Genomic DNA, 22393 nt, shown 5'->3' with positions numbered 1-22393 from the left:
CCCACTTCTTCGGATGCATATAGAGTGAAACATATTGAGGAGATATGCATCCGAAGAAGTGGGCTGTAGCCCACGAAAGCTTATGCTCTAATAAATGTGTTAGTCTCTAAGGTGCCACAAGTACTCCTGTTCTTTTTGTGGATACAGACTAACACGGCTGCTACTCTGAGAACTGTCTAGTTACTCTGACTTAAAAAAACCCAAAACTCTTTAAAATAATAAAAGGCCTTCAAAAAACTTGACAACGATTAGGCTGCTGGTGCGCAGAGATCACTGCTGACCAATATTATCTCATTGTTTATTTGTACTCCCCCATCTCTCTGTATCCCTATGTTGTCTTGTCTTCTATTTAGTTTGTAAGCTAGTTAGACTTTTTGTTCTGTGTTTATGCAGCAAATAGGGGCCTGGTCTGTGACTGAGACTCCCTGTGCACTGCAGTACTACAAATCATACAATATGATTCAATGCTTATGTTTACGTTGTTTTTTTTTTTTTTTTTTTTTTTTTTTTTTTTTTTATTTGTTTTAATTTTTTTTTTTTCGTTTTTTTTTTTTTTTTTTTTTAAAGCAAGCGAGTAACTGACTAACTGGCCATACAGAATAGTGAAACTGACTGAACACACACACAGCTGTCAAATGCACAAAGAGAACACTGAACAAATTGAACATATTTTTACTAACGACTTTCATTTCTAGTGAACTCAGGTGTTACTAGTATCTATAGTGGGTGTAAGAGTTTCAGACAGAAATTTGACACCCCCCCCCCCCCCCGGTTGATGCTAGAGAGAGAGAAGTAGAGAGACAAGGAGCAGGGGCGGTGAGTTATATGGGCCCGTGGTGCCCGGGCTCCAGCAATATTCAGGGCCTGAGGGCCCGGCTCCACCAATGTTTGGGCCGGGTCTCTCCCCCGGCCCAGCCTGCTGCCCCTGAGTCTCCCCCAGCCCCCACTTGCTGCCCCCGCACGCCTCCCCCTGACCCCAGAGCGTCCCTGCCTCAAGCCAGTGGCTGCCCCCTGCAGCTCCACACTGCACTATGCTCTGCTGGCATCAACTGCCACCGCAGGGTCCTAGTGCTCCCCATCCACTAGTGCGAGGGCAGGCTGACCCTGCCCCTGCCCTTCCTCCTCGGCGGGACCCTTTGCTCGTGGGACCCCCCCACCAGCACAGGGGGACCCCCACACCTGCAGTCACTGCTCCTGTCCCACGCTGGGCAAGGGGCAGCCCCATCCCCCACCCCCAGTGAGGCTATGGTGAGGGGCAGCAGCAGGGGAGGAGGTGCACATGTGATGGCAGCCCCTCTCTCCTCCTCCCCCCGACACCCACCACAGGGGAGGCGAGGGAGTTCCTGGACCTGAGAAGGGCCCTAAGAGCACATGCAGTGACAGTGGTGCAAGGTGAGTGTGCTGCCGGGGGGCAGAAGGGGCCCCTCCCCCGGAGCTTGCTGCTGCCGGTGGGTAGAGGGCTGCGGGGAGTCCTCCTCTCTGGCCCCAGCCCCGGGGCAGCCTGTCTGCACCCCAAACTCCTCATCCCTGGCCCTGCCCCACCCCAGAGCCCGCACCCCCAGCCAGAGCCCTCATCCCCCTGCATCCTAACCCTCTGCCTCAGCCCTGAGCCCCTCTTGCCTCATGAACCCCTCACCCCACCCTCTGCCTCAGCACTGAGCCCCCTCTTGCCTCATGAACCCCTCACCCCAACCCTCTGCTCTAGCCCTGAGCCCCCTCCAACACCCCAAACCTCTCATCCCCAGCCCCACCCCAGAGCCCTCACCCCTGCACCCCAACCCTCTGCCTGAGCCCCTCCCACACCCTAAACCCCTCATCCCCAGTCCCACCCCACAGCCCTCACCCCTGCACCCCAATCCTTTGCCTGAGCCCCTCCCACATCCCTCATCACCAGCCCCACCCCAGAGCCCTCACATTTTTACATTTATTTAAAAAAAAAAAATATTGGCTTATAAGGCAGGGGCGGGGAGGCAGGACTTGGACCTGTTCTGGGCACCACCAAAAATTATACAAACCTGCTGCCCTTGACAAGGAGGAGAGGAGACTTTCTTTTTCAGCTGGGAATTGAAATGGGGCGGAGGGCTGATGAAATGACTACGGTAAGATGGCAGGCGAATTCAGTGGAGGATGTTTGCACCAACAGTGAGTGAAGAGGAACTGGAGAAACAGCAGGCCAGAGTTAGGCACGTAGTCAAGAGAGGAGAAGAGCGATGTGGCAAACTAAAAAAGCTAAAAGGCTTTTTAAACTAAGGCCGGTTTTCAACTGGATCCTGAAATGAGCAGAGAGTCGGGGGAAGTGAGTGATGTCATCTGGGAAGATTAGAATCCTCACAGTTATCTGGTAAGAATTGCAATGAAATTTCATTCTGATGCCCTTTTATATTGGAATTTTACTCCGCCACCACTGTCCTATTTTAATTCCAGGCTTCAAACCAATTTGTTGCCAAAAACATCTAAATGAAAAGCCCCTAATTGAAGCTGTTTTTGAGAAGTGTTATTGCTTAGTCTGTGCCCTGCAGCTAGGAAAATGTGATTATTTGTTCTCCAGTTTGTTTAAACTTGGCGATAAATACTTTTAAGCATGTTGCACTTATTTCAGGAAGATGGACATCATTACCAGTATGCTTTGAACTTGGGGAGGAAAAGGCAGACAATATTACTAGTATAAAAAAAATGCAGTGTCTTAAAATTAAGATAATAGACTTTTCTTAAACAGCTCAGCAAGTCCTGAAAGTTAATTTTTCTCTCTACCATCCCCAAAGCAAGGGGAGATGGGCCTTGCAAGGTGTGAGACCATAGTCTTGTGTGTGTGATGGTAACACATGTTATAGGACAGGCTTTGCACATCCTTGTTTGGGGCCAGGACTTTGCTTTGATGATCTTGCAACAGATCTGTATTTTAAAAAGCTTCTGAAAGAATAAAATGTGCCCTTCTGTCCATTGCCTTGGCTGAATCTATTCTCACTTATCCTGAGATTTTCACCTCTTGCTCACTGGTTCATGTCCAGCCAGAGTTGGTAGTGAGCAATATAGTTTTGTTTTGCTTTGGTGGAATATGAGAGATGAGTTAGCTATTCTCAGCCCAGCTCCTTGTACGTGGTTGTCTGAAGAGCCATCACAGTTGCCGCTGTCTGCCTAGAGATAGTGTCGTGTAGTTCTCCATTGTGTTCTCCTCCTCCTCCAATAGTTTTCCGGTGAGTTAGAAGGTGCTAGTAGCTCCAGCATTCTCAGCTCTTAATAAATTATTGCTTGATGAGCCGTTGATAGCTTGGTTTGCCCCTGAACTTCGGGAAAAGGTTTCCTTGCCACAAGGTGTCCTGGAGACAGAAATCCTGTTTCCTTTCTTTAGAAGCTCAGGAAATCCATTTGCAAAACTTAACTTATATTTGCTACTTAACAGCTAGATGTACTTCCTGTTAACAGTTTACGTGGATTTAATACCTTTGCTACTGTGGATTGCCACGGGCTTGCAGGGGCGAAAGAAAATGCAGGCCTGTTATTTACCAGGCTGCTCGTGGCAATAGACTATATTGGTAAGGGATGCAAGGAGAGTATGGGTCACGATGCAAACTGCAGACACACACACACACAACTAAAATTAATCAATTTAAAGTTTTATTGGGGATAATTACAAGGGGTAAGGGAGCAGCGTTTGATTAGTTAATAGAGTTAATGAAACTTAAAACACACAATGACTAAAATATCTACTAACAATATTCATAAACAAAGATGCAGCAATTAGTAATAACTCATACTTACAAATACAAACCAACGCATAACGACCGGCAAACGTAGAAACTCTGTTTGAAACACGTGAGCTGAGAGAGAGGCTTCGAGGTGATCAGGCTCGGTTACGGGTGTACACAGGATACACAGGATTCGTTTTTCTTTCTCCTCTCCCTGCCTGCACATGGCAGGCAGCCCATAAAGTACCAACTATGACATCATAGAAGTGTCATAGGGGACGGGGCCCAAAACCTGTTTGTGTTCATTTCTGATTGGCACAAGCAAAGTTTACACCAAGTAGGGGAGCAGGTGCCTCAAAGTCTGGCTTCACCCCCAAAAGGTGAGGAAATGCATATTGCTTTAGAATGCGTGCAACACTGAATGACAAAAGAAGAGGCCAGGGCAATACCGGTATGGGCAAGTTTTACAGGATGCAGAAAGGAACTCATCTCAACAGCTACAAAAATGGGTATTTCTTTTGGAGCTTGCTAGACCCCAGTGCTGTCTTGCCACTGCATTGTCATTCCTGATAAGTTATGCTAGCTTCATCTGCCTGGGTCCATTCAACTAAGGAATTAGTGAAGCAGATTTTGGTACTAATTCCCCAAATGTCTCCCTCTGAAACTGATTGCCTTGCTAGGCAAACGTTGGAGGGTATGTGAAGCCCAATAAGACGTGTGAGTTGCAAAGCCAATGCCACTATTGTTCTTTGTGGATCTAGAGTCTGAACAGCAATCCTGCTTCGGAGTCACAGGTAAAGTACTTTTAATCATTTGGATTTATTTCCTATTAAACAGCAGTTTGTGATCTTAAACTATCGATTACACTCTGGCATAAGTAGCAGTCTCTCTTTTGAAAGAGCTCAGAACTGAATGAGTGTGAAAATTAAATTCCCCTCTTAAACCGAAAGATGGTCCTTTTAGAAGCAGATTCCAGTAGCAATATAATTAACCTCTTGCTGTGCCATTCTGTGTGAACATATTGAACATACTCAGTGATAATCATCCCATAATACTGGGTATCTGCTTTCACACTGAATCCGTAACAGTATTACAGTAATCCCAAATCCTTTTGTTAACTCCAGGGACTTGGCCAACTTGGTAACCAGAACAAAAGACATTTGAGCTCTGCAGCACAGCGCTTATGTTTTGCAGGTGTTTTTTGGGTGAAAGTGAATCACCAAGAGAATTTGTAGTTGGTTAGGATAGGAGCTCTGATAACCTTGAATCAAGTTAATGTATAAATTAGTCCCTGTTGTTAGGTTACATATGATCAACAACCCTTGAATGGTCCAGCGAGGAATTTTGTGGATCTGACACCAAGTCTGGAAATGCAAGGACACTTCTAATGCCATAAGATGTAGTCCCATTATTGTGTACACCGATGTTTGGCTTTTTAATTGTCAAAACCCCGTTTGCAATGGATTTGAGGATGGGCACCCTCACATACACCTCTCTTCTCTTTTGAACTTCCCAGGCTCAGTTTCTGCTCTCTCCTTTTGTCTTTTTCCCTCTCCCCCTTGTCCCTTTTCTCCCCTTCTCATTTTTGTATTGTTCTTCTAGTTCTTTTCTCCCCGGTTGCTTCCCTGTCCTGTTACCTCACACCCCAGAGGGCCACATGTTCCTGGGCATGTGATCTCCTGTGTGGCTTTGTGATGTGACCTTACATGTGGTCTTGGAGCTGCGTTGATCACTGTGGAAACAGAGACCAGAAAACTTGTGCTGGTGTCTGCTGTCTGTGCCTATTCACAGCCAGATGCATTGCACTTCTGAGAAAGGAGCATTCTATAGGAGACAGTGTGCCCCTTTAGTTCCATCCACCTATAACTTTGATAGCCAAGACACAATCCCGCTTTACTTCACAAAAAGGCAGGATCAGATTATTTTATTGTGAGGCCTCAGCAGATACTTGGCTGCTCAAAAAGTAATAGATGGCGATCTTTATAAGGGCTCTTGCAGACCATACACACACAACACAGCTGTGGCACACCCACCTATCTGGGGAGAATGAGGGCGCCCACACAATGGAGCTACTCAGCAGTTCCCAGGTGCTGTTTGTAGCTCCTACACCTTTTCAGCTCTCAGCTGTAATTTCTGAGTGCCAAACCTGTTCAAGCCATGGCTTAAAAACAAAACTAACCCAGTGTCACTGGTGTCTGAGAATGCAATGCCTGCCCGTTGCCACGAAAACACGAGCCAGGAACAGCTAGCAGCTATGAGTGGTGGTGTAGTCCTCTCTCATCAATTTCAGCTGCAGCTGTTAATGGAGAGCAGAAGGATGTTTTTCATATTCTCCTATTAACCAGCAGGTCCTAAAATCTACGTTGTTTACACTTGAGAGAGAGAGAGAGAGAGAGAGTTCTAAATGAGAACATATAGAAATGTTGTTTCTTCTTAAAAGTCCTTAGACTCTCAATTTCTATAAATAGTTTAACATTTTGAAATAAAGTAATTGTATAAAAAGCTTTAATGGATATTTTAAAGACAAATACTTCACTCTTTCCATCGTTAAAGGGCTTCACCAACACTAATCATCACGGAACTGATAGCAAGGAGGGAGTTGAGGTTCAGCCCCATTTTACAGTTGGGAAAACTAAGTCTGTGAAGGTAGAGAGAGTGGAAATCCACATCAGAGCTGGGATTAGAACTCCAGAGTTCCTAGCTCCCAGACCTGCGCTGATACCACTAGAGCACATCTCTTCAGAAGAGCCCATGCTCCTATAACAGACAGTATCCAGGTTAATGTTATAGACGGTAGCTGTGTTGTATCCTCACCGAGTGGGGATTTTAGGCTGATTTCTGCACTTTGCCATGTTGTTGCCAACCCAGGTAAGTAGTTTAGACCTTTGGGGAACTGAATACCAGTTGGTTAAGGAGGAAGTTACATTTAATAGAGAGAAACCCTATGGTATCACTGGTAAATACTCCAGATGGCTGCAGAAGATCATTGTCTTTTCTCTGAGTATGCAGTGTCTGTCTCTACCTCTGTGGGTTTTCACTTATTCGGTGTTCGATCACGCACGAGCCAATGATGGAAGCGCAGACATTTAGAGCAGCAGCCCAGGTTGTTCTGAAGCTCCTTATGACCTTCCCTTGTATGCTCTGCCTTCCACACAGGGAACAGCATGGGAGCTTAAATCTCACTCTTGCTTTCAATTGCCCCAGTGAGGTAGGAAAGTCCTGTTATCCCCGCAATTTACAGGGGGAACCGAGGCAGAGAGAGACTAAGTGACTTGCTGAAGGTCGAAAAGAAGTCTGTGGTGGAGCAGAGAACTGAATCTGGCTTTCGTGGGTCCCAGGCTACCACCCTTACCACTGGCCCATCCTGTCAGGCATCGGATGATAGCAGCTTCAACTGTAGTTGGTGAGTTGCCAGACCTCCCCAAGCTGAAAGTAGCCTCCGAAGGTAAGCTCTTGGCACACGCTGATAGAGCTATGCCACTGATCGTTCCTGCCCATACCAGTGTGAGATGAGCAAAAAACTCCTTTGGCAATGGAGAAGTTGTCATTAGTATTTGGGAGGTTTTGGAGAGCTGGTAGTAAAGGTAAAGGTGCCTCCTGGCCTGAGGTTTTGTCAGGCAGATTTTCATCTGGAACAAATATTTGTAAAGTACGGTAGGCTAATAAAAAAGTTGACCGAGTGCCTATAAGAGTTCTGGCTTTTAAAGTACCAGATATTAGCTGTCTCGGTCTGCATTTCCAACCTTCTCAGAAAGCAGGCCTGTGCCTCCTAGGGAAACATTTGTCACCATTTTTCCAGGAGTACAGCTCAGCATCGCAGATCATTTAAACATCAGCTCTCGGACATAATCTTACATTATGCAATTCAAAGGATCAGTATCACACGTGTGCCTCTCTGCGGGGTCCCTCATATATTATGCAAAAATCAGTATAAATAACAATTTTCCATCGTAGTATTCACTGTGCAGAACAGTCTCTTATTCAATTTGTGGCACATCTGGGGAAATTGTTTGAGATCCCTTATGAGGCAATTCTTGACTAGATAGCAAATTCTGGAGGCGTCTAAGCCTGAAGAGCTAAGTGCCTGTTTTGAAGATGCAGAGGGAGAGTCCCTTGCAGTCTGAGAGTTAGTACCAGGCTCTTCAATATTTAGCAAGTCTCCAGCTTGCAGCTCTGATGAGTACATTTCCCTCTGCCCTGTAATGCTCATGTTGGACAGTTCATTTCTGTCCCCAATGCCTATGTCCACGGGTGCTGGAAAATGGAAAGGAGGAAAACTGGTTAAAATTGTGAAAGATCCTTCCCTGTTCTTCATTTTGTACCTCACATACTGAACAATGTTCAGCGCACTCGCCTTTGTGAATCGTTTTCTTTCAAGGCTGTCTCGTTGCAAAGCCAATAGAATTCTTCAGGTAATTTCAGGTTATAGAGGTCAGAGAGACAGACTGTAGAGTCAATCCAGGTGTGTCTACACTGCAAAAAACAACAACCCTGCAGCAGTGAGTCTGAGAAGTGTGGACATACATTAAGTTAACAGCGCCTTGACCAACCCAGGATAGTTCCCTATAATATATTCTCTGCTGCTTTGTCCCATCTAATCTCTTGTGACCCAAGCAATAAGGCGTCCACTGCTTCCCCATGGGACTATTCTTCAGGTAAGAAATTGTTCCTTGTATTCAGCCATAAAGTTTCCTTTGCTCAGTTTCATCCCATTCCTTGTAGTTGTAACCACTTGCACAACCATAAATAATTCCTCTTCTTGTGGTGGTTAGACAGTTATCTTATCTCTGTTTAATTGTTGCTTAGCCGAGTGGTATCTACTGGTTATTCATTTGCTTTCCTCTAATATAGCAAACTTTTAAGCCCTTTATATAATATTTTTGCTGCTGTTCTCTGAATTCCTTTCCATTTATGTACATCTTTCTGGTATTGAGTTGCCCAGAGCTGAATGTAGGATTCTAGGCATGGCCTCAGTGGGACCTTATAAAAAGGGACTATCGGTTGCTTGTTCTGTGGCTTGATGCCTTTTGCATGCAGCCTGAACTTTCATTAGCTCCTTTTGCTGCCAAATTGTGGAAAATCCTGCTGAGTCTTCTGCCTCAATAATGCAGAGTTCTGCAGATCATTAACATTGCATTTACCAGCTGTACAGTGTGGGACAACTTCTTAACCTGTTTTGCAGGTGTGCTTGCAAATGAGAATATATGTGATCTATGGAGCCGTTGAGAATGCAAGGCAAGCAGGTTCTGCTGAAATGGTTATGTAACAGCAGACAGTCAAGTGGGAGTTTCTAGGTAAAATCTGGACTTGGGTGCCCAGTCCTCATGCTTGATACCTGGGCGTAAACTTAGTCTTGCCAAAGGTCCCCTTCTCCCCCACAATCCTGTGCCAGATGATATGGACAGCAGCTAAAGAAAGGAACTGTGTGTGCCCACTTTGGGCTCCACCTAAGACACCACAATTGTGATTGCTGTAAAGCAGGGTAACCTGGGAAATGTGTTCCCAAGACCCACCTGTGCCACTTAGGAAATCAGCCAGTCACTAATGGGGTTAGGGGCAGTTGGGAAGAGTTGGTACTTTATATATTGATTATTATTGGTGGCGGGGGGGTAAGGATTTGAAACATTACAATTATATCTGATTGTATTCCTCTCCCCCACATTTTATTAATCATTTATTGTCTTATGTTGTGGTCTGTTTGGTACAGAGAAAGTATCTCCAGATGTATTTGTACAGTGGCTAGCACAATGAGTGCCACCATAATATAATATTAAATAACCATAGTAAGGAGAAAAAATGTCCAGCATGGAAAGAAAGCCCAATTGCCTTCACTAGGAGGAGCATGATAAGAAAGGTCTATTTTGGGTACCAGGGTAGCAGAGAACTCAGCCTGGGAGCAGCATTGGGGGAACAAACACAATGAATTTGAGGGCTCATCTGCATGGTAGGGTAATACATTCTACGGGGGGTTGATTTCTAAAGCGCCCTAACGTGTGGTGCATTAATTGGTCCGTGTAATTCCCGCCGGTGCTCACTGGTTTAGGGGTCGTAGGTTCCAATCTTGCTGGGGCGTGGGTAGCAGTCTCTGTTTAACACTCTCCTTCCTCGCTGGCTCAACGCTCCTCAGCCTAAACCAACCTCCTCCCTGTGGTGAGGGGATCTGGAGCTGGGTTCCATAGCTCAGGGAGTTAGAACAGTGGTCTCGCAATACCGGGGTCGCAGGTTCGAATCTCGCTAGGGCCTGAAAAGCAGTCCCTGGTTCAATCTCTCCTCACTGGTGGCTCGTCGCTCCTTCCTTGGTCATGTGTCACTCCTCAGCCTTAAACAACCTCCTCCCTCTGCTGAGGGGAACTGGGGTCTAGCTTTGTAGCTCAACAGGTTAAAGCAGTGGTTTCAGAATGCAGGGGGTCGCAGGTTTGAATCTCGCTGTAGCAGTCTCTGCCTCAAACAGTGCACTTTAACTTAGTGCTGTTTGAAACAATACTACATTAAAGTGCACCAGCCTGGTCTGCGTGGACCAGTTCATGCAAAGCACATTAGAGGGCTTTAGAAATCACACCCCTAGAGAGCACTTAACCGCACCATATAGACAAATTCCTGAGATGTGTTAGACATGCATAACAATGTTAACATTTCAGCAGCCCTAATTAGGATTTTGAAGTGGATAGTTCATAGATCACTTGATCATTACCTGTTAGGTTCACTCTTGGCATTGGCCACTGTCTGCAGAGAGGCTACTGGGCTGGATGGACCTTTGGTCTGACCGAGTATGGCCGTTATGTTCTTATTGAAATGAAGGAGGAGTACAGTGTGTCCCTACAGCTAGAGAAATAGACCAAGGTCTTATCTACACACAATTTGTGCACAAATTTAACTCAATCAGTGAACCTTCCTAGTGTGGTTACTATGAAATTGGTACAAAGCCTGGCCTACCTAGCTCTGTCATTTAAGGGGATGATTTTTACCAATGTAGCTTCGCTGGAAAAAGCCCTTGTGTGGGTGCAGTTATACTGGTATAACTCTGCTTATGCCTGTTGGAGGAAGGTTCCCACACACAGCTGCACTGATTTAACTAAATTGGTTTATATCACACGTTGAGGCCTGCTCCACACTAAAAACGGACACGAGCATTCCTGTGCTGCTTATGGCTGTGATTCTGTGTGTTTTTTACCATCACAGTCTCAATGTAAACTTCGCTCTCGTGGTTACCCCCCAGGTGACCTCTACAATACACATTCATATTCATTCAGTAAAGATTTTCAGTTATTCCCTTATTTGATTTGTGGCCCTGATCCTGCACTAAGGAATTCAGTGGAAGCAGAATCAGAGCCAGGATCGGTATCTATGGTATATTATACTTGCCCCGCTTTAGCTTTCTTGTTAACAGGCTGCCTTTGAAACAGGCGGCTCTGTGGCTCGGCCACACTAGAATTATTGTTGGTTTCATCTGTCTCCTGCTTTTTCACCAGCCTGTCTTCCCTGATAGATTTGTAGAAGCCTGTTAGGCTAATGCTAACTCATCCTTCTTTCCAGCGATTCCCCTAAAGCCCTGAATGGCTGTAGCCGTACCACCTTTGCTGTTCCTTTTCTAACCCTGGCATTCATTGCCCTCGAGGGCTCCCCTACCCTGAACTGAGTTCCAAGTAACGGAAAATAAACACTTCACTTCTGCTATTGTCCATTTTCCACTGACTTCGGGGTTCAGTTTGGTGCCTACCCTTCCTGACTGTCTTGATGGCAGCTCCTGTGGCTCTCTCCCTGCAAGTCTTAATGGCCCCTTGTGACCCCACAAGGGGTCCACAGTCCCTCTCTGTTTCCAGTGTGGATCCTCGTGACCCTCAGATGTTGGAGCATCTTACAGAGCCCGACTGGCCCACTTCTTGGTCCTTGCATTTTTCCTTTACAAAGGAATTGAAATCTGTTGTCTCTGGGAATCCCAGCTCCCAGACTTTATCCTTGCACAGTACCTTGATCATTCGGGTACTTTATTCCTCTCACTTTTAGGAACATAGGATTTACCCTACCCGTTTAGATGATTAGCTAATCTATCCCAACAATGGCTGCTAGTTTACTGTCTTTCTCTACTTACCATGCTTGATTATTGGTACTCTGGGCATGTGCCAACGATATTCTATCTCTAGAGAAATAACATAGTAAACTGAACAAAGATCTGCAGAAATAAACAGCAAAGGGTGGTGAGTTATCATCATCTGGTCCTACGTGCTGTCTTGCTGTCAGTACAGCTCCTGTGTGATTGTAGGCATAAGAAATTATGCAGCAGAGAATTTAGGAAGTTTTTCTGGCTCCTCAGCCCAACAGCGAGATCCAGCAGACTATGGCACATTCTCCCCAAGGAAGAGATGGAAGTCTCATTTTTTAGTTCATTGAAAATTGTGTTGGAGAAACTGCTGAAAAATGAAGAGGAGAATCCTGCTTTGGCTGGGAGACAGACTAGACTGGCTAATGTCTTTCCCGCTTCTGATTTCTATGGTAGCTATGGAGAAGTAAAATTTAAGGTGGTTGGAGCCTTTGAGATAAAGGGTGCTGTATAAATAAGAAGGAGGTAGTCTTTTTCCATGTTCACCCGATTTGGAGGGGATGTAAGATCTCAAGATGAACCCATGTACGTGTGAACATGTGGACATACAAATCCATTCTAAGAAATTCTGGTTTTAGGGAAACAATCCTATTTTGTCACTTTGTATAAAAAGGTTAGCCTCTCCCCTCACTTTGAACATTCATTTTAGCTATTCATTAATTTGGGGGGAGGAAAAATGAAAACAAATGAAAATCACTGATGGTTGAAGCCGATGGAAGATGAACACTAACCTTGAGAATGATCCCATTGTTAAGGCAAAGAACTAGGAGTTTGAGTTCTGTTCCTGGCTCTACCACAGCTCCCTATGTGATGGTAGGAAAGGATGTTTATTCTCTCTCCCCCCCACCTCAGATTTCCCATCTGTAAAATGGGGATCATGCTTCCCTAGCTCTCATGAGTGTTGTGTGTCTGAGTGAATGCACAGACACACTTAGAATGTGCTGTGTAAGTGCAAAGTATATTATTGTGAAGCTTAACCAGAGAGGTTTGCCACCTTGACGTTACAGAGTTCAAACGTCTTCCTAAAAGGCTGAGTGGAAAGACTGGCACGCTTTGGTTCTTTGACTCCATCAGCTCATAAGGAACCTTGGGAAGGATGCATACATAAGTATCGCTTTAAGACTTTTATGGCAATAAGGTGCCATTGTGAAGGTCAGCCATAAGGTGTCTAAGTTTCCACACCAGGTTTTTTCCTTCCTCCTTTCCTCTTCTCCTTGGGTGTGGTTGGTGTGAATTGTTCACGGGGGAGGCATGTCTCAGAGTAAAACCACCATCTCAGCAATGCACGGAGCACTCTGGTGTGCATGAGCTGTGAGCCCTGGCTGATAAATGGTGCTCATATCCCATTCAAATATGATGCAAGCAGTTTTTTTGTAGTTTGTCTTCCATTGCGGTAGTAAAGTTTTTAATTAGGAAAGCTAATGAGATCGATTAGTCATTAGAACTGACCTCTGGATCTCTGCAAGGAGCGTGCATGTGTGTGCTGGGCTGATAACGGGAGGCGCTGGGGTATTGTTTGTAATAAAAGCGTAAAGTGTTTGATTTGAGTGAAATGTGCCACAGGGAATACATCATGCGGCGAAAAAAAATTACAACCCTGGGAGCCTGTAATGAAGGGAATTAAACCAACATCCTATCTAAATAACATGATTATCTACACAAAACCCCTCAGCTAGCAAGTAATAATAGAAAACTGAGCTGCTTCGGAGAGTCTCTTTCAGAACATGGTTAATGCCAGAGACTCGCGCACAGGCAGTATCAGAAGAGCAGCTACTGTATGAATGCAACATCCAATTACCGCTGTGGAATAGAGTTTGCCAGGCGCCAGTCTGTCTGTGTTTTGGGAATGGTGGGGAGGGGGAACTGAAAGCCACAACAATTTGGGACCTCTATTTCTTACATCACTTGTAAGTGCAAGGCAGTGAGGGATGTCAGGCAAGAGTTTGATTGGATGTCTGATTGATTAGCAGCTATGAGAGCTTGTAAAGGTGCCAAAACGAAAAAAAATAACTTTAATGTATTTGACAAATTCCCAACTTAAATAATTGTATAAGGTCAGAACATAGGTAGAGAGTCAGCTAATATTTCAAATATGCAAATAGCATGCTTAGGCAAATTCCTACAGGGATCTGTACATATTACACAGTAATACACAGTATTCTTGCCAGCAAATTAAAAAAGTATGGATTGGATGAATGGACTATAAGGTGGATAGAAAGCTGGCTAGATTGTCGGGCTCGACGGCTAGTGATCAACAGCTCGATGTCTAGTTGGCAGCCGGTATCAAACGGAGTGCCCCAGGGGTCGGACCTGGGGCCGGTTTTGTTCAACATCTTTATTAATGATCTGGACGATGGGATAGATTGCACCCTCAGCAAGTTCAGAGATGACACTAAACTGGGGGAGCTAGATAATCTGGAGGGTAGGTATAGGGTCCAGAGTGACCTAGACAAATTGGAGGATTGGGCCAAAAGAAATCTGATGAGGTTCAACAAGGACAAGTGCAGAGTTCTGCACTTAGGACTGAAGTATCCCATGCACTGCTACAAGCTGGGGACCGACTGGCTAAGCAGCAGTTCTGCAGAGAAGGACCTGGGGATTATAGTGGATGAGAAGCTGCATATGAGTCAATGGTGTGCCCTTGTTGCCAAGAAGGCTAACAGCATATTGGGCTGTATTAGTAGGAGCATTGCCAGCAGATCGAGGGAAGTGATTATTCCCCTCTATTCGGCACTGGTGAGGCCACATCTGGAGTATTGCGTCCAGTTTTGGGCCCCCCAACAGAAAGGATGTGGACAAATTGGAGATAGTCCAGCGGAGGGCAACGAAAATGATTAGGGAGCTGGGGCATATGACTTACGAGGAGAGGCTGAGGGAACTGCGCTTGTTTAGTCTGCAGAAGAGAAGAATGAGGGGGGATTTGATAGCAGCCTTCAACTACCTGAAGGGGGGTTCCAAAGAGGATGGAGCTCGGCTGTTCTCAGTGGTGGCAGATGACAGAACAAGGAGCAATGGTCTCAAGTTGCAGTGGGGGAGGTCTAGGTTGGATATTAGGAAACACTATTTCACTAGGAGTGTGGTGAAGCACTGGAATGGGTTACCTAGGGAATCTCCATCCTTACAGGTTTTTAAGGCCCGGCTTGACAAAGCCCCTGGCTGGGATGATTTAGTTGGGGTTGGTCCTGCTTTGAGCAGGGGGTTGGACTAGATGACCTCCTGAGCTCTCTTCCAACCCTATGATTCTACATGCAAGGAAACACGTGTGAAAGTTTAGAAATAAGATGTAGTCTAATGTTTGGCAAGGAGAAACAGGGAGCCAGGGACTCCTGGGCTCTCTTCACATTTTTGCCACTGCTTTTCTGCATGACTTCTGTGTAAAATAGCTTCATGACTTTTAAGATCCATAAAAAGCTTTACTGAAATTTTAAGTGTAGTCCTATTAAATCTATGGATATGAAGTGTGTGGAGTGGGTCAGCCCTACCATTATATTCTCCTTCTAAAGGGGAAGAGGCAGAACTGCTTTCCAGTGTGGACCTCTGTGCTATTATAGATGCTTTGCCAGAAACATGTCCTCATATGAATTGTGAATGGCTTTGTTTGAGGCCATTCAGAGAAGTGGAGTCATTTATTTTTTAGTTCCAACTCTGGACTTTCTGCTAGAGGATAGCAAAACATATGAAGGCCTGGCATGACTAAAGCTCTCTGTGAGGAATCTAGAGTTTGCTCCCCCCACTTGGTCTGAAATAGGCCAGATCAGGGGACAGTTTAGATCTGTTAGATAGGGCTTTGGAGAAGATTGAGGGTATGCTTCTTAGATAATGAAGGGGCGGAAAAGAGTTTTTGTAGGTGGCTGGCTGAGCGCCTGTTGAATTGATCATGTTAATGTTGCTGAGATATTGTTAATGGTGCATTAGTGCATCCAAAGTCTTGGATAGGTGTTTTTTAGTTATTATTTAAATCAAAATAACTAAATTTAAATAGATGTCCATGAACAAAACAATCTAACTTGGCCATGGCTCAATAATATTAGAAATTATATTATAGTAGGTCTCAAACTGTGCTACAGCTTTACAGACACACAGGATGATGCAGTCACTACTCTGGGGAGCTTACAATCGTTTTTAACAAGTCCAGTGTGGGGAAACTTTGATAAACATTCTGTTTAGATGAGAAACTGTCCCGTTTCTGTTCTACATTTTCAGTCGATCCCCTTTCTCAGTCTTTAGTGCTAGGAAGATTTGCAACACAACAGGATCTTTCTTTCATAGGTCTTGTCTACATTAGAGAAATTTTGTAACTGCAGGACTTTGCTAACACTAATTTAGCTACATCATGTCAATTAGACCCACTGTGATCAAGGTGAGATGAGATAGTGCTGAAAACACCAATGGGACCTGTTTCCACTGGCACTCCCAAGATAGCTAATTTGGTAGAACTGAACTGGTGTCTGCAGCGATGGGAAATTTTTACAAAATGTCCCAAATGTAGACAGGGCCTTAGATTTCCCCACTGCCTGCAGCCTGTTATTTTTAGAACTGGTTGATTTGGAAATGCTTGTCAAAACCATAGACTTCTATGTGGGGAACAAGGGGCTGGAATATCTCGGAAACAAAGAACATTTTTTAATGTAAATAATTGTTAATTAAGAGAGAAGGAAGAAAAGTATTGGGAATATTTGATTTGATTTATAGATCTGTGGGGGGTTTGTTTAAGCAGAATTTTTTACTAAAAGGCACCAGTAGCTCTTTAAGCTGCTGGCTTTAACTTCCTGGCTTTTGTGGGTATTTAATACTTAACATTAACTTAATGTACCCTGTTTGGTATTTAATATACTGTATAGCACTGCTATTTTTATTAATGCTTGCTGATCATTGCAGACTGCATTATATCTGTAGGTCTCCCTACAGCAGAATCCCGCCACCCTAAAAAGCATTGTAATGTGTTTTGTGCTGAGGCTATTTATTGACATAACAGTACATAAGATTATTTCTGTGCATTTATTATTAATTATTTACATTGTGGTAGCAAGTAAGGGCCTCAATAAGGGATCAAGGCCCCTTTGTGCTCAGCACTGTACAAATATATACCAAAAACCATAGTCTTTGGACCCAATAGCCATGTCCTTGCCAAAACGAGCTGGTTTGCATCAGAAGCTCAATCATGCAGTCTTCTCAAAGGACTTCCTACTTGCATGCTTGAACCACTGCATTTGCTGTATTTGAAAAGTATAGTTTGGTCTGATTTTAACCATTTGAATTTGGGCTGTCAAGCGATTAAAAGAATTAATCGCGCGATTAATCAGTAATAGAATACCATGTATTTACATATTTTTGGATGTTTTCTACATTTTCAAATATATTGATTTCAGTTACAACAGAGAATATACAGCGTACAGTGCTCACTTTATAGTTATTTTGATTACAAGTATTTGCACTGTAAAAAACAAAAGAAATAGTATTTTTCAGTTCACTTCATACAAGTACTGTAGTGCAATTTCTTTATCATGAAAGTTGAACTTACAAACGTAGAATTTTGTACAAAAAATAACTGCATTCAAAAATAAAACCATGTAAAACTTTAGAACCTACAAGTCCACTCAGTCCTACTTCAACCAATCGCTCAGACAAACAAGTGTGGTTACAATTTGCAGGAGATAATACTGCCCACGTCTTGTTTACAATGTCACCTGAAAGTGAGAACAGGTGTTTGCATGGCACTGTTGTAGCCGGCATCACAAGATATTTATGTGCCAGATGTGCTAAAGATTCATATGTCCCTTCAGCCACCATTCCAGAAGACATGCGTCCATGCTGATGATGGGTTCTGCTCGATAACGATCCAAAGCAGTGCGGACGAACGCATGTTCATTTTCATCATCTCAGTCAGATGCCACCAGCAGAAGGTTGATTTTCTTTTTTAGTGGTTCGGGTTCTGTAGTTTCCGCATCGGACTGTTGGTCTTTTAAGACATCTGAAAGCATGCTCCACACGTCGTCATCTCTCAGATTTTGGAAGGCACTTCAGATTCTTAAACCTTGGGTTGAGTGCTGTATCTGTGTAGACTGCGTAGACTGTCGGTCCTTCATCAGTTAAGACTGAGCCGATCACAACACATCTTCCAATCTTCAGGGGGAGGGATAGCTCAGTGGTTTGAGCATTGGCCTACTAAACCCAGGGTTGTGAGTTCAATCCTTGAGGGGGCCACTTAGGGAACTGGGGCAAAAATCAGTACTTGGTCCTGCTAGTGAAGGCAAGGGGCTGGACTCGATGACCTTTTGAGGTCCCTTCCAGTTCTATGAGATAGGTATATCTCCATATATTATCTTCTCTTGCTCTGGCCATCCTTTGCCATGTTTGTCCATATCTCCTTGTTAAGAAATCATCCCACCTCTTTGGAGGCCGACCGCGTGGCCATTTCAGTTCTCGCGGATACCACTCAGATATAGCTGCAGTCCATCTGTTGTCACTGAGTCGAGCCACATGTCTCGCCCACCGCATTTTGCTGAGCCTGCTTTCGACAACATCATCTCGGACTCCAGACTGCTGCCTAATTATTTCATTGGGGATGCGATCGCGGAGCGAAATGCCCAAAAATGTTCATTCCATTGCCCTCTGTGTGACAGACAGTTGATGTTCTTCAGTCTTCGTCAGCGACCATGTTTCACTGCCATATAGCATCGCTGGAAGCACGGTCGAGTTAAAAAGATTTGCATGAGTTGTTTTGCTGATCTTTCCTTGGAGGATGTCCCTGATGTCGTTGAATGCGCACCATCCAGCTTTTTTTCTGCGCGACCGTTCGCCTTTCTGATCATGGCGCATGTTGACTTCTTGGCCCAAATAAACGCATTTGTCGACCTCTTGGATCTGCTCTCCTCCAAGAGTTATTTGGGTTCTTGGCAGAACATCCGATCTCATATATTTCGTTTTCGACTGGTTCATTTTTAATCCGACTTGACTACTTTTCGCATTCAGTTCTTTAAGCATTCTCTCAAGGTGGACTGTATTTTCAGCTGTATCTATCCTTAGAAATCTCACATTGGTACCTTCTTTGCATTTTGTCAAATCTGCTGTGAAAGTGTCCTTAAAACGAACATGTTCTGGATCATCATCCGAGACTGCTATAACATGAAATACATGTAAAAAGCAACAGAGGGTCCTGTGGCACCTTTAAGACTAACAGAAGTATTGGGAGCATAAGCTTTCGTGGGTAAGAACCTCACTTCTTCAGATGCATGTAATGGAAATCTCCAGAGGCAGGTAACTAACTAACACGGCTACCCCTCTGATACATGAAATACATGGCAGAACCTCGGTGAAACAGAACAGGAGACATACAATTCTCCCCCAAGGAGTTCAGTCGCAAATTTAATTTACGCATTTTTTTTAAACGAGCGTCATCAGCATGGAAGCATGTCCTCTGGAATGGTGGCCGAAGCATGAAGGGGCATACAAATGTTTAGCATATCTGGCATATAAATACCTTGCAATGCCGGCTACAAAAGTGCCATGCAAATACCTTTTCTCACTTTCTAGTGATATTGTAAATAAGAGGGCAGCATTATCTCCTGTAATTGTAAACTAACTTATTTGTTTTAGCAATTGGCTGAACAAGAAGCAGGACTGAGTGGACTTGTAGGCTCTGAAGTTTTACATTTTGTTTTTGAGTGCAGTTATGTAACAAAAAAAATCTACATTTATAAATTGCACTGTCACAACAAAGAGATTGCTCTACAGTACTTGTATGAGGTGAATTGAAAAATACTATTTATCATTTTTTAAGGTGCCAAATATTTGTTGTAATAAATAATATACACTTGGATTTCAATTACAATACAGAATACAATATATCTGAAAATGTAGAAAAACATCCAAAATATTTAATACATTTCAATTGGTATTCTATTGCTTAGCAGTGCGAATAAAACTGCGATTAATCGTGATTAATTTTTTTGAGTTAATCGCATGAGTTAACTGTGATTAATTGACAGCCCCAATTTGAATATTTTTTAATGTAAAACCTACACTATAACTGTAAAAGCTGCAGGTAGTGGAAGGGAAAATGGTGATTAAAATTATTGTCCTAATTGTATATGCTTCAGTATGGGAAATGTGCTGCCAGATTTGCCTTGATTTATTTACACTGAGCCCTTGTCAGATTGTCACAATTGTATAGAATGACGACAGTATTTGTATAGCGCCATGAGTGTGCACAACGTGTAACAGGCAGAGTTGAAGATCTCGGTATTCCTAAATGTTGCTCTCTTCGGTCAATGATCATCTTTTTTCCATTATAATTCAGGGGGAAAGTTGCTATCTTCATTTTTATTATTAAGATCTCCAGTGACATTTTGCACTATCGAGCCTTCTCTTGCGTATCCCATGTGTTAAAGATTTTTTACCACTGTCTGAATTTGGGATGGGAGATTCATGCTGCTATTCTACCCTCCAGGTCCTAACAGAGGTACTGAGTTGCTGAATTTGAATTAGCTCTTGGACCCAGCTTCTGAATGAACTAGAAATATGAGTACCTGTATTTTAGCTCTGGTGCAAGAGGGCACAGGAGTTATTGCCATCACATTCTCAAAACCTGCTCTGCCTATGGTAGTACTTAGCACTGATGCGACTGCTGGAATGTGGTTGTATGCTTGCAGTGGTAGCTCTGTGCCCCTAGCACCCTTGTTATTACCACATGCTAAATTTTAGCTTGTGGGCAGCACTAGTCCCACCTCTCCCAACAAGGGACACATTGGGCAAACACAAAAGTGGGGTCTGGTTTTCCCCTCTCCATCTTGCAATAATTTTAATTAGAAGATCTCCAAAAAAACCAGCCAGCCCTTTAAATCGGTTATAAAACCAGAGGATTTAGTCTCAGCGTGTAGTGTCAGCTTTAATTATCTGGGCAGTTATAGCTGTATGTTATAAAAATCAGGCAATTAGACGCATTCCTTAAAGCTGTGAAAAAAAAAATTGCTAACTATCAAGGAGAGGAAAAACAGAGTCAAACATATAACTGTTAATTGCATGAAGCATTCCGCATTAAAAACTGACGTATAGATCATCTTGCAAAATATTATGAAAATGGAAATGATTAAATACATAAATCTAATCAGAATGTAGATGTCAGGGATAAGGTGTGTTTTCTAAATGTGTTTGAAATGTCTCAAAAGACCATTGTGCAGTAGGAAGGCTGGAATATTTGTACTCTTTAAGATGCAGTGGGGAAATGCCTACTTCAGTCAATAGTGTGCAATGATATAACCAAGGATGAAAATATCTTCTGCCTGTCAAACTGGACCGATCACTTCTCCTCTCTCAAACAGATCTGGCTAACTAGTCGTATCCTTCAGACTTCGTGTATTAATGACCTATTGAAACTTAGAACCTCTTTGTCCATAAGCAGGAGCTAGACTATGTGAGCTTAATGAGGATTGACACAGTCAGTACGTAGTAATTACAACAGACAATGTTCCATTTTGTCCAGTTCCTACCTTGGACAGAAAAACATGAACACCCCCATAATACATCTGATTGCTTGTGCCGTACATGTGCACGTGTGTGTAGGGGCACACTTGGGGGGGCATTACTTTCTGACCATATTGGGGATCATAAGTAGTTGAAGTGCTAACAAGCTCTCCTTAGCCTTAGCTAGAAGCCACTCTTCTCTGCATAGTATGAACTGGTTATGTAGGTGGCTTGCCTCCTTCCCACCCTTAATCACATGCATCCTAAGGATGAGAACTTTTCAGGTTGTTCTTTTGCTTACTTTCTTCCAGGGTCCAGCTTGCACCTTGTAAGGAGCCCTGTGGCTAATAAAGTAGTACAGACTCGCTATAGGATAGTGAAGAAGAATGTGGCTTCACCTTCAAGTTCGTCGTCATCCTTCAGCATTCCTGTTCCCAGCTGGAAGACAAGGCGACTTGTGACATCCAGGTAACGTTTCTGCCTATGCTAATCTATTAGGATGCTAATAGACTTCTGTTATGAGATTCACAATATATAGTGGTTCACCAGGGAGATAATTTTCAGCATACATACACAACTCCTCACACATTTTCCGTACATACATCTCTTGGTGATTAAATAACCAGTGTGACACAGGCTTTCAGTAGAGACCCTTACAATGACCCCTTTTGGTGAACCCATGGGATCCCTGTACACCATGCACCTTGGTGTCCTCTGTCAGTTGGCATCAAGAGGTCCTGAGGTCACACTCTCCCCCAGGGAACATGCCCTATTCTCCATACTAGTCTACAAATTGCTCTTGCACTTCATGGAAGGTATCTACTGAGCCATGGACCCTCCTCCAATTCACCTTCCTTTTATGAACCAGATGTACCAACTTTTTGTGTTCACAAACAGACCAAATACTGGTTCTTCCTGCTCTTTCTCCTCCCCCCCCCCATTGCTTTTCCATCAAGATATTATCATATGTTCATATTTTATCTTCTATATAGAATCCACAAATACCCATGACTGTCATTCCGCGATAGTAAATCACACAGTCAAATCAATCCTTGTGCTACTTCTAGGCTGGCCCAATTAGAACATCTCTTATTGGTGTTTTGAAGAGGGGCTTGTATACTGCGAACTTGCAAATACCCTGAGATTT

The 22393-nt window shown here is 43.8% G+C and overlaps 1 protein-coding gene across 1 annotated transcript in view; it reads left to right on the top strand.

The window, feature by feature from the left end:
* ZC3H3 (zinc finger CCCH-type containing 3) overlaps window positions 1-22393 on the top strand; it is a 330785-nt gene that overhangs the window by 98709 nt on the left and 209683 nt on the right. The window contains exon 3 of the mRNA XM_024218536.3: window positions 21558-21714. Coding sequence (XP_024074304.3) covers window positions 21558-21714 — 157 coding nt within the window. The remainder of the gene's footprint in view (window positions 1-21557; window positions 21715-22393) is intronic.

The sequence above is a fragment of the Terrapene carolina genome, unplaced genomic scaffold (assembly GCF_002925995.2).
Source record: "Terrapene carolina triunguis isolate 2854851 unplaced genomic scaffold, T_m_triunguis-2.0 Scaffold58, whole genome shotgun sequence".
NCBI classification, from domain to species: domain Eukaryota; kingdom Metazoa; phylum Chordata; order Testudines; family Emydidae; genus Terrapene; species Terrapene triunguis.
The sequence above is the reverse complement of the archived record's forward strand: the minus strand, read 5'-3'. Positions and strand labels throughout refer to the sequence as shown.